Consider the following 12,702-nt stretch of genomic DNA (forward strand, 5'->3'; position numbering starts at 1 on the left):
CGTTGGATTGTCTTTGTCGTTATCCGATATGATAATAGAAGCAGCGCAGTTACGCTAAAGAGTAAACAATTCTTGAAGGTAAAGGTGTTGGAAGGTGTGAAAACTGGGACGGTTTCCAATGTGTTATTCCCATGTCAGAGGATATAGGCTACCTACCCCCTGCTGGGCCAAAAAAGTATGACAGAGGGCGGCTTGTACTAATGAATAACCAACCAGCCGAGATGTTGGCATGTATTATGTCGAAAAGTATACACTTAGCAAAATTACGCGTCAACGTTGATTTTGGTAAAACTCTGGCCTCGTAAGGCCAGTATCCATAGGTGCCAGGAGGACCCTGGGAAAGAGAAGTGTACCCAGCTGTTTCGAGGGACCATGAGGGTTGCTTTGCCCAACAGACACACACTCGGTAGTCGTGTTGGTCCTAAGAATAATGAACAGGAAATACGTTTCTTGGACCAAGGACGTCCCACGAATTGAGCCACCAGTATGCCAAGGTGGGAACTACATCGCGTTAGCAGTGATGGCAGCGTCAAGAGGGTGTCCACCCATTTCATTGAACGTCAGCATGCGACTTGTACAAGATAATAAAATGTGGCAGTTGAGATATCGTTGGACTAGAGCTCCATGAGTGCGGGCGAACGCTGTTATCGGACCTGCAACAGGTCAACCACGCAAGGAGTATACCGTGGAAAGCACGTGCAGCGGCCGCTATTTGTGGTCTGCAAGCTATGACGATACGATGGAAATTTTGTCGCCGCGTTTCGGAGACTGATGGAGCGAATAGACCCGAGAAACGTCATCATGACGTTGATAGACAGACTGAAACCGAAACATATCGGAAGGGGCACTTGTTCGCTGCCTCCTGTTGAAAGAAAAGTGTCCCTTTCAGAGACCATCGTAATCCCCTAGCTTTGAATCTAGTTAAAACTCTACCAAATTGGTGGCGCTGTCGAACACTATGCCGTCATTTGTTTACAAACAGGGAGAGGTCTATACCAGCGGTCGGGGGACATGACAGGCATCTGTCGATGATGGTGGATACAGTGTTCTCCCCACGGGATTCCAGTATAGCTTGAGAGGGTGACGATGAGAGCTCCGTCCCCGTAGGGCAGTGCTTCTCAAATTCTGGAAACCATCGCCAGCAGTTCCTTATGGCTGCAGTCAACTTGTTTGTTTCTCAAAACGAGCGCGGAGTTTCGACATAACAGCGTGTATGTTATTCCTCCACGTGAGTCCTGACCGGCGATGATGGAATGTCCTAGCGGGCAGGTGGTCGTGGCCTCACGTTAGGACGGTGCCGGTAGAACTGGCTGCCAGGCTCTTCATCACGGGCCGCCACATCATCCGAGGTAGTTTCCTTCCTCCAAGGTCGATACCAAGACGGGAAGAATGGCGTCTTTGGCTTTTGGCGGGTTCCAGTAGCGCGCCGAAGGAAGATGCAGGCCGAACGGGGATGCGTGAACGCTGGGCTCGTAGTGTTGTCGCAGAGTAGACTGCGGGGAGGACCATCGTGAAGCACGAGGAGATCGGGAGTGAAACTCACTGTGGCCTCCGTGCCTGGTGGGAAGGCTGGGTTCTTGGACCGCTAGCCTAGGTGGTGCGGTCGACAGCGGCGTGTCGCTAGTGAACACCCGAAGAGGACCGTCGCGATTGTGATATGCCAGGTCGTTGAATGCTGAGCGAGGAGCGTCACCGCCTCCTCTGAAGAACTAGACACCGTACCTTCAGTGATGGCTTCCGGAGTGATTCGCAGGTCGATGGAAAATTTGGGATGGGGAAGGACCGAATTACGCAGAACGTGGTGTTCTGTGTACGGGTCACCAAATGTAGAGGACGTGGAATGTCCCAGCGGGCGGATGTTCGTGGCCTCACGCTAGGACGATGGCTGGCAGGCGCACGTCTTCATCGTCGTCCACGGGCAACTACAAGCATATTGAGCTGTGGCCTGTAGTGAAATGAGAAACCTGTACCTGAAAAGTAAATTTTCATGGCTTTAGTACTCAAGAGCAGGTACTTTCCTACCAAACCCTATTTGGGCTCTCGAAAGCAAGGCTCCAAAGAATGTAGCCGTCACCCATCCAAGGTTCGTATACCCTATATCGGGGTTCTTTGTTCCAAACCGGTGTCATTCCATCGTGGCTACCAGGATTCTATGTTCGGTGCGAAACTGGGTAGGAAGTGACACATCCAGCCAAAGAGAAGTGGCGTTTCAGGATATCGGAGTGATCGTTCATAAAGAGGCGACGCAGCGGTACTTTAGAAGAGGTCAAGTGACAGCATTCAAGGGTATGACAAGGCCATGCGTGCTCCACAGGGCAGTGAATCAACGGCACGCAGCTATTTCCCGACACACCCTGCGCTTCCCAGACATACGACGTCCTGGATCTTGGGAGGATGTCTCTTTTGTAAGCTTGTATTATGGAGTAAAGACGTTCACCTTCACGGCGAGTGTTTTGCCTGATGGTGTTACATAGTTGGGCTCGAAGCAACTCCGTGGTGGTGGTGAAAGGTCTCGCCATTGTCGGCCTCACATATGTGGGTCCTGGGCCGACATATGTCTGAAAGCATCTGAGGAAAACTAGACGTTTGGATGGAAAGGAAATTTCGTTATGGAGCCACGCGAATACGATTCATGTTTGGCTTTTTTTCTGTTATGCAGGTATGGTACGTGCTATTACGTTAGGACTACACACCACAAATTTCTTGGTAAATAACAGTACGCTGAATGAATCCAAAGAAGCCACTGCGTGACATTTATTTTACACCACTGGCAGTTGACCACGTAACCAGCGGCGCACACCGGCCTCGTCTCTGCGCATGCGCTCTAGCCTGCTTCTGACGCATTCGTCGTTGCTCTTGGGTAGGCCAAGAGCGGTGCTTTGCTCGTGGACCTTAAAAGTGGAAATATTGCGGACAAATTTGCGCCTGGGAACCGCTCAGGGTACTTGCCTTTTGAAGTTGCTCTTGAGTGTCTATCATATTGTGGACGGCGTCCCTGAAGCGTTGCACATCGCTTTGGCTGATGGGGGAGCACGAATGAGATGAAGAAAGCCAGTAATGAAGGAATTACCTCATGTTATGTGCTGGACCTAGTTGGAGGAATGCATCGACGAAAGCTCGTCGGAATGGTTCGCGTGGCCGAGCGATATCCGCCAGAGATATCTGTTCTTTCCCGAGAGCTTCTTTGATGGCGCTAAAAAGAGTGGCGCTATTATGTGTGAAACTGAGTGAACTTGAACTGACCTCTTGATGAGCGTATACTTGTCGGAACAGGAAAGAGCGCCAATCGCTGTCCACGTGTCACTGTCCCGCATCCACGCGTAGACCGTCTCCCATGCACCCGGAACGCTGTGACGTATAGCTAAGCAGGGGACAACTTCACCGTAATATAGCCCACCTTGCTCCAAGAGCCACCTGCGCGAAGATTCAGAAGGGGTTGCCAACTTGGGTGCCTCTATTCGAAATGAGCAAATAATACTTGCATTTTAAGATCCTTGATTCCATGTGCAATCTTGGATCCTTGCCTCCAGAGCCTCAGCGCTGGGTCCACACACATGCCGTGTCCCATAAGGCAGACGAGACGAAGGAGCCAAATGAGAGGCTCCGACCCATATTCTCTGCGTCACACAGGCGGGATACTTTATTCAGGCAACAATAGGGGGATGTTTGAGCGGAGTGCAACTTACCCGATGTAAGGCAACTCGTAAGTTAAAGTCTTGGCCACGTCATCCACTATGTCTAGGACCTTGGCCTGTTGGAGTACAGTACAGTACAGTTACGTGTAAAAGACCTACCACCTACATTATAGGCACGGAAGTCCTTGAAGCGGATCATGTAGTCGTCGTGATCGCCGAAAACATGTTGTTCACGTGACCAGAGGGAGTGATCCGATTGGTTCTGTAAGAGGAGCCACGTCCACAGAACGCTTTCCATCGTGGTCTCATTCTTCCTGAAAAAGTGATCCACATCGTGCAGTAGCTTCATCTTGGTTACCGTGTCTGTGGACTGCAAATAAAAGAATTGATCCAGTGGAACGGTCCCACGAAGCCCTTACATTAGCGGCTCGGGAGACCAGGGCCCAGTTCCTGCTGTCATAATTTAGCCGATAGTAACCTCCACTTGCAACTATAACAGCTGTTTCTTTGTCCGCGCTATCCTTCATCTCACCTGCGGGTCAAATACACTATGCACTACTCCATGTTTTCATGTGCTAGCTCTCACCTTTGGCTTCTGTAAGCCACGTTACGTTCAGCTTGTTAGGTCTCAAGATGTCCTGCGCCTTGTTACCCTGGATCATGATCGGAACATGCAGGCTTTCCCTGCGACGCATAATATTCCCATTTTCAAATGTCCATCTATAGCGTAGCTCTAGCATGATCCAAAGAACATTATTCGGAGCTCCACGTGACATATTTTGCTTTATCCAGACTGTAGTCCCTGTTGGATCACCTTGTAAGATTCACCAAGAATTGGTTGCTTACGTCTTGTTGTCAGGCTGTCTCACGTTGAGTGTCACTGTACCGTTCCTGTAATTCCTGCGAAACGTCACTTCCGGGTATGTCCGGGTAGTCTTGAGCCAGGAGACCATATGTTCCCGGAGGTCGATCTTTGGTTTCGTTTTCTGCGTCTATACGGTAATATATATTCTATAGGAAAGTTGCATTTTGATTTATCCTACGCCATACTTGTGACAGGGCTCTGAGAAAGAGCTCTTGGTCCATGGTCTTCCAGGAGTACTTTCGGATGACATTCTGCAATGGGGTTAGGTCGTCACCCTTTGGTGGACACTGTGAGACTACATACGCTCAGTCCAGCTCTGAAGTCTGCGTGTCCCAGAAGGAAGTGCATCATTCGTACCACGTACTGAGCCTGCAATATAATGCAGGGTTCGGTTGGCACATCCCTAATATAAATGAAATGATTTACCCTTTTGTCTAGAGAAAAGCGGAGCTGTTCCTCCGAAGCGTTGTCTGCTTGGTTTATATTGCTCGAATGGAACATTTCGTCAACGACGGAGTACGGCTAGAAGGCAAGCAGCTGTCACAGCTTTTGCTTTTGCATTAGGTCAGGCTTACGTAGTGATGCGTTGGGTCGTTTGTCTCGGATATTATGCTCGCAATATAGTAGACGAAAGCCTCTTGAAGCCACACTTGGTTCCACCATTGGATCGTTGCCAGGCCTCCTAACCACTGCAGCCACGGAGAGAGTTGCACGGAGATTGGCACGAAACGGTTTCCTTACCTGACGACACACTTGACGTAAAATCTTGATACGTGTGGTAGCTGTATCTTGATAGATATTCTCGAGAGAGAAGAAGATGAGGCCCCAGTAGCCCATGCCCAACTGCTCGTACTTGTAGACAGATGCCAAATCTACGAGGAAAAAGGTTCTACAGGTACGGGTGTGAGAATGTTTGTGACTGACCGAGCTTCGGCAGTGGGTAGTGCACGCCCAAGAAATCTTCTAATAAATTGAGGGCCCACACTGCAACGTCTAGGAGGGGAAGAGCGTTAGCGATGACGCTTCTTGGTGCCCACAGCGTCACCTTCAAGAATACGTATTCTTAATACATATACATATTTCATTCGTGGTTCGCTTACCCTGTCTTTTGTTCTATTGACGCTTTCAGAAACAGTCCAAGCTACAGAATGTGTGGACATAAGTGGAGTTCTCCGAAATGCAGTGGCAACCACGCCTTCTGGTCTGCAGGGAAGGAAGTAGGATACACTTCGGCTTCGTCAATCCGCTTCGCTTACACATCTGTCTTGGATAGTATCGGCATGTTGCTGATCGCATTCAGTGCACTGGGATGGATGACTGTCACGTTGAAGGTTGCTTTGAATAGAGGTTCGTCGAAGCACGGGAACGCTTCGCGGGCTCCGATTGGATCAAAGAGCGTCGCGTACCTGCGATGGGTCGAGGCCATTGTAAAGCCGTAGATGATGACACAGTACAAGGACATGAAACGGTCATGTCCTTGACCTGTTTGATAGAGAATCGTACGCTCTGGTGGCTTGCCCCTCATCCTTGTACAGACCGCGTCCATCGCTGAACGGACTCGTGAAATTGATTCTCATTGCGTACGTCCTGTTGGCCTTCAAGGGGGCACTGCTGTAGATAGTAGCCAACGATCCACTTGTGGTAATGTTACGCAACTGGGCGCCCGTTAACTTAGCCTCCCGAAACGTCATGTCCCGGGTGGCATGAAATACTATCGTGGATGTAGACACGATGCACTTGAAGGTTATGGCCACTGTGCCATTGAATGTTCTCGAATACGGATCTGCAATGAGAAAGACCCTCGAGGTTCACATTAGTTGATTGCAATGCCTACCTTTTGGGATTTCTATGGCCAGATCATAGTGAAGGGGCTTGATCTTTGTTGGTAGCCTTTTACTATCCCCATCTGTCGTCTCGTGTAACGTCACTTGGGTAGTTTCTCCAGAGGTGGATCCTCGTTTTGCAAGGGGGACGGTATCCGATCTGCGAAAGACACTATCCCTTAGGACCATTTGAATCCCACGAAATTGTCCCTTCCTATGTGATTCTCTACGTGATCGTAGCGAGGGTTACGTGGTCTTGGTGGGATCTGCCAAGGTGGGTGGCATGATGAAGACAAGAGCTGTGATGAGAATCACCGACAGGGTGATGAGCAGGGCTAGGACGACGGCCCGACGGGCCTTCCCCTCCTGCGGTGCAAACATACAAATTGGATAAACGACACTCAAAGGTTTAGCCAGCTGTAGGACTTGTGGATTACCGGTCCAGGGCTCTACCATTTATCCTTTTGTCTCCCTATTTGTCCTTTCTATGTGTTCCAGCCTCATGACACTTGGATGGCGGTGCGCCTGACGTCTGCCCTTAGACCGGCATGTATTACTACAGCTAGGCCTGAAAGTTCTGCACAAAAGGCTGTGCCGGCCGCGCTTAGGTAACAAACTTGCCGCATCGGCATTGCCTGCATGAAACCGGGCGAAAAAAGTGCTAGCTAGCAAATGCGAACATTGCTTGAACGTGAGATTGCTTCGCTTTGGGCAAGCGAACATGACTGCTTCGGATCCGGCAAAGAAGGTTGCGCCGAATTTAATGGGACAGTAGACGTTTATCAGCACACACCCTGTGTTTCGGGACTTCCAGATGGACTACCAAAGATCGATGTACCCACCAGTGCCCACAAAATATGTTGGAGAAAATGGCCTACCCGCGTTCACGCACTATCTCAGTGCTTACCTTCTCGACCATGAGCTCCTGCTTCGACCAAACAAAAGATGGCCGTGAGGGAGCTTCTTCTTCTTCTTCTTCTACTTCCTCACGGGAAAGCGAGAATAGGGTTGATCGGTGGGGAAGCAAGGGGACAAGGATGAAGAAAGGTCCAAGATGAGAGGTGTTGAGATGATGGACGAGCACTGTTTGTGGTGGCTGTACTGAAACATGCTGGGCGAACGCAAAGGACGGTTTGGCGTCAACGCGTGTTTGTTTTGTTTCATCGTTACATGATGAACCGGGGATGTTCCGAGGCTGGAACACATAGAAAGGACAGATACGTACAAGACCTTTTTCATCAGGTCAAGACAAGTCCACCAACCGATGGACGTCAAAAGAAGAGATTTCGCTTAGTACCCTTGGAAAATGATGTAGCCTACGCTACGCTACACGTGCTTCAAGTACTTTTCATTTTTCTTTTGTTTTGGAAACGGTGCCGTCACGTGACCGCCTTCCCGGCTCTAAAAAAAAGTTCTCACGTCATAACCACGTGGTATTACTGCGTTAGGCATCACCTCTATTTTGAATTGGCCGAAGGAGATTGCGCGCCCCGTGATTGGTTGGCAAAGTTTTGAAACGGCGTTCTTTTGCGGGCAGCCGATTTGGCGCGCAGTTAGCAGTTATGAGATGTGGGGTTGGGACAGGGGCGGATCTAGGATTTTCCCGAAGGGGGGGGGGGGGGGGTCTGCTATGGACAAGTGCCAGGTGCATACTGGGATTTGTCCATTGAACCCTATGTTCAAGTATGGAACTGAGGGGGTCCGGACTCCTGACCCCGCCTAGAGGGGAGACTTATCGGCAGAAAGAAGGAAGAGAAAAAATAACGGGGGAAAGCTCAGCCAGGCAGCACGCCTGCTTGCTAAACAAAGAAAGAAATTACATCAATAATTATAGAAGAAGAAACCCGGCTCACAGGGAGCACAGGAGACCCGTATCAGACAGAAAGCGGAGCACCCCTTTATGACACTCCACTGGCCAGCTCGCTGCACGGGGCCAAGGAGTGTTGCTAGGGAAACGTCCGTCTGTCCGTGCACCCAAGCTCTGAGAGATGTCGCCAGAGCACGGCCAGATGATGGTGGTGACGCTGACAGTGGAGGAGCTGATGGGAGATATCATCTTCTACGGTGCAGCAGGGGCAAGTGGGAGATGGGAAGCGACCCATTTTGAACAGGAGTGAATGGGTGAGGACAACGTTCAGCCGAAGACAATGTGGAAGAGACTCCTCTTTGCGGGTACAGCAGCATCTGATGACAAACTCCAGTGAGGAATCGATGGACTGCATGAGGTCAGATAGCGTCTACAAGAAACAGGCAGGTGCCGTCTCCGTAGAGACTCCGTATTAGCAGGTGATACGCAGCGGCTGTAGGGGCACGGGCGTGGCTGCATCAAGTCCCTTCATGTCTGGGTACCCACTGAAGGCAGATACGGTGACCGACTGAGGAGAGGAGGGCGTACTCTTCAAGTACCATGGTACGCAGATGACTCACGATGCTCGGGTGGTATGGCGACAGGAGTGCCAAAGACGCCTTGCTGTCTGTGAGGACAACTCACGCAGCAGGCACAGATCCAGCGATATGCCTCAAAGCTGCAAGCAGTCCGAGCAGCTTCGCATCAGTGGAGGACACCGTGTAAGAAAGTCGGAGGGCGAGGTCACGGTTTTCCTGCGAGACGTTGGAGCACACCGCTGATGATTCATTTGGTACTGGCCCATCAGTATTATTGGCGTGCCTCTGCGGACAGTCCGAACTGAGATGCTTGAACGCGAGCTGGCGGGCTACTGCCACAGGCATATCATTCTTCCTCTGGAGGCCAGGGATACTGGCACAGACAGGGTCTGGCAAGCGTCCACATTGCCGGGACGTGCAAGGGCAGAGAGAATTGTGCAGGGCTGGACCCTTTGAGGCTAACGAGAGCACGACTGAAGTCAGAGCCCGGGCAGCCTTCACCGACGTGGCGAAGGTAATGAAGAGGGCGCCGAGTAAGGTACCGTGCGAGAACGTGGAGGGTTGCGCCGTCCTGCAGGACATCGGTTTGTGTGCCTCGGCTAGGGCAGAGTATGTCTCGGTGGTTGAAGGGACTCCCAAGCAGACGCGGAGTTGGCTGGCTAAACAGGAGATCTTGATTTCTGCCTCGGATGAGGTCATGCAAGATGGGAAGGCTATACCAGAGAGAACCCAGCACGAGGGATTGGTGAACATGGTGGAGGTCAGAGAAGGATGGGCCCCAACACAAACCAGTGATGACCACCATGTAGCTGGCGATCTTGGTGGTGAGATTCTTAATGCGGCAAAACCAGGGAGCTGCACGGTTGAGTACCACGCCAGATACTTTCAGTACGGGACAAATGGCAGGGATGAACCTTCAGTGACAAGCGGGAACCTCGTGAATGATGGACGAGTGAACATCATAGCCAGTCTTGCTGAGTGAAATGGCGAGATACTTGATGGTAATATCTAAGCCTCCCTGCAGTTCATGCTGAATGGTGTCGCGGCGAGCGGCAGATGTCCATAAGCAGATGTCGTCGGCATATAGCGCGAGACACCTGTGGTGAGGCTGCAGTGCAGGAAGAGAGGCCATGATGACATTGAAGAGCAGTGGGCTGAGCACACATCCTTGAGGAACACCGTGGCTAACAGGGTGGGGGTCAGTGTCCCCCTCCATGGTCTGAACAAACAAGAAGCGGTCACTTACAAAGTGAGACCGCGCCAGTCATGCGATCTTCAGCTGTTGCTGCTGTGTCTCAGTCACTAGGTCGATAACATTGTCTATCGCCGACCGACCCCATCGAAAGTCTCGTATTATTTTGGGGGAGGATCGTACGGGCTCGAGGTACCAACTGAGGCGGCGGAAAACCATCGGTTCTAATGTTTTGCCCATGCAGCTACTAAGGACAATCTGGCGGAAGGGTGATTGACCAGGCTTAAAAAGGGGGACCACCGTAGCGGTCTTCCCGACTTGAGGGACATCACCCCAGCTGGTATTGAGCATCCGCAAGAGGCAAGCACCACCTGAATGCGGAAAGTTCCCAAATGCGTGACTTGGTCCAGCCTAGGGGATGTATGCTGTGGGGAGCGCAGAGTCCAGCTCCACAAGCAAGAAGGGGAGATTCAAAGCCGATAGTTGGTCAGCCGAGGGATGTCAATCCATATCTGTTGACATGAAAGTGACTCTACGTATGTTGCGATATTTCCCAACGCAAGTATTCTACAAACAATTTCTCTTGTTCACAACTGGAATGCAGTGGTGAGCAGACACCGTTGCATTTTCAAACGCAGTGACAACGGAGACAGGATACGGTGTTGGTGTAACATTTCCCGTTTCATCGTAACCTTTCGTGCACTGCAAAAAATGAAAGAAGATGTTCACTGCGAAATCACATGCTGTAATGCCGCTCGCTTCTAGGAGCAGACTGTGTGTGTCTTTTGCAAGTCCGAACTTGGTTTGATTGCAGTCTGTCAACGAACGCTACGCTTTGGACTTTGTGTACGCGTGCTAAATATTTGCGAGAGACTTTTCAGTCAATGCTCCAAATAAATGTGTTTTATTCAAAAATTGCCTCGGGTATTTTGAAATACAGAATAACGGAGCGAACAGGTATGAGTACCAATAGAAGTCTATGGTAGCCAGGACTGGCCGAAAGGCGAGCCAAACTGCTTCCTGATTGGCCGAACGGTAGCCATCATCGTGCATTTTCACTGGTTGCATTCCCAGTGTTGCCTGAATTATCTCAAACTATGGGCCCTATGGGGAGCTGTGGGAGCCTGACCAGGCCACCTCTGCTATTCTGTCATTTTCCTTTTCACTTGTTGCAATGTCATAGTCGCATGAAAACGGATCTGTTTCAAACTGAGCACTGTGTCCGAGAGAATCTCAGGTTTTCTTAGAAAAAATATCTACCTATAGCCCTTACGCGTATCCTAATCCTATCCTAATTATTATTGAGGAGACTTTCCGCCACTGTTCTGCCGCACAATTGTGACTTATTGCGTGTCAGATTGCCACTTGACTTTATGCTTTACAATTTTTACCCATTATAACTACAAGAAATTGACATTGTGGTAATGAAGAGTAATGAAAGCTGGAGAGGGTGCTGTTGATGTGCATTCCTTTATAACAGTAACCTTGCATCTTTACAGAATTCAATGGACCTGCCACCAGACAAGGCAAAATTGTTGAAGCAGTATGATGACGAAAAGAAATGGGACATCATTTGTGATCAGGTATAAAAGACTTTATTGTGTCTCTCTCAACTCTTATTTTGTTTATCTATTTCTATTCATTATATAGGCCCATTACTAATACATGCAGTGCCAGTCTACAAAACGTGCATCTATAAATTAAGTTATGTAAATTTGAACATATAGAGAACAATACCGGGTAAATAGCAGAAAAAGAAATTCTATGAAGGGCAAGAAAACAAAACGAAACGAGAATGTGTATGTTCTAATATTGCGTTTCTTTTCCAGGAAAAGGTGATCGCAAAAGAACCCCCCTCCTTTTATTTACGTAAACTAAAGACTTATCTTGACCCCAAAGCCTCAAGGAGTGCCAAGGTAAATAATCAAATGGTGTATGATGCCGTTTCGACATTATTCTTGCCAATACAGGTATACATCTTTCCATCCTTCATTCTTTGCTGCTCCACTAATCTTACTAATGTTGTCTTGTTTTTTATCCAAGCGGTGGCGGGTAAATATTAACCCTTTTTCTTGCATCGTGAATGTCACAGACAGTTTTTATGTGCATAGTTATTAACTGATAGATATGACTATTTTGTTTCTTTGAGCGCAAAAATAGTTCCTATGTGATGCATGCCGAGTTTATAAGAGTAACTGAATGGCTGTCTGCAATAATGATGTAAGTAAAAACAAAAAAAGAGTATGAAATAACCTTTTGTATGACAAGTGGAAGTCACCTTAAATAATAATGGTACTGTCAATAAGAAATGGCGGAAATACTCCACTTACATCATCATTGCATAACCGAGCTCTTGAAAACAAGACTTTTCTTAAACATGTTTCTTATTCGTCGTATATACAATAACTAGTAATAGAGATTTGATGTGCATGTGTGTCACGAGGTAGTCCTCTTGAGAGCCGTCCTGAAGCGAGCCACAGCACAATTATGCCATTCCGCAGCCACGAGGCAAGCCGCATGAATCTAACCTGGGCTAACCTCGTTCTCATGAAGGGGGCCCACTACAGGAAGGGAAATTGCGCGGGACGTTTGCCATTCTGACACTCTTGACGCTCTCAAGGAATGGCTTCCACACTGTCTGTACTACTCTGTTGCTGCATGTTTGTGTACAGCATGCATAATCTGCAGATGAGCAAGAAGAGATGGAGTCAGGGCAGGCTTCTCGTAGTTGAACACCCAAATAAGACAAAAGAGGAAATGAATAGTGTGTTGGGAACGATAGTTTGGAAACTTGCAAGTGGC

The 12,702-nt window shown here is 49.2% G+C and overlaps 2 protein-coding genes across 3 annotated transcripts in view; one reads left to right on the plus strand and one right to left on the minus strand.

The window, feature by feature from the left end:
* LOC135367424 (formin-like protein) overlaps positions 1-12,702 on the plus strand; it is a 32,183-nt gene that overhangs the window by 1,015 nt on the left and 18,466 nt on the right. Inside the window, exons 2-3 of one of the 2 annotated variants that reach the window (XM_064600696.1) lie at positions 11,400-11,483; positions 11,730-11,870. In XM_064600696.1, coding sequence (XP_064456766.1) covers positions 11,400-11,483; positions 11,730-11,870 — 225 coding nt within the window. The remainder of the gene's footprint in view (positions 1-11,399; positions 11,484-11,729; positions 11,871-12,702) is intronic. The other variant, XM_064600697.1, reaches the window with a different exon arrangement.
* LOC135367423 (thyrotropin-releasing hormone-degrading ectoenzyme-like) lies at positions 2,727-7,323 on the minus strand. The gene is made up of 22 exons (XM_064600695.1): positions 7,231-7,323; positions 6,574-6,689; positions 6,335-6,483; positions 6,004-6,283; positions 5,757-5,906; positions 5,601-5,703; positions 5,425-5,545; positions 5,242-5,372; positions 5,076-5,189; positions 4,927-5,022; positions 4,804-4,869; positions 4,686-4,751; positions 4,482-4,627; positions 4,222-4,319; positions 4,055-4,167; positions 3,802-4,005; positions 3,687-3,751; positions 3,483-3,617; positions 3,244-3,414; positions 3,071-3,193; positions 2,950-3,019; positions 2,727-2,891 (listed from the first exon to the last, which is right to left on the minus strand). The coding sequence occupies exons 1-22, from the start codon at positions 7,240-7,242 to the stop codon at positions 2,760-2,762; spliced, it is 2,661 nt and encodes an 886-aa protein (XP_064456765.1). The 5' UTR covers positions 7,243-7,323; the 3' UTR covers positions 2,727-2,759.

The sequence above is a fragment of the Ornithodoros turicata genome, chromosome 8 (assembly GCF_037126465.1).
Source record: "Ornithodoros turicata isolate Travis chromosome 8, ASM3712646v1, whole genome shotgun sequence".
NCBI classification, from domain to species: Eukaryota; Metazoa; Arthropoda; class Arachnida; order Ixodida; family Argasidae; genus Ornithodoros; species Ornithodoros turicata.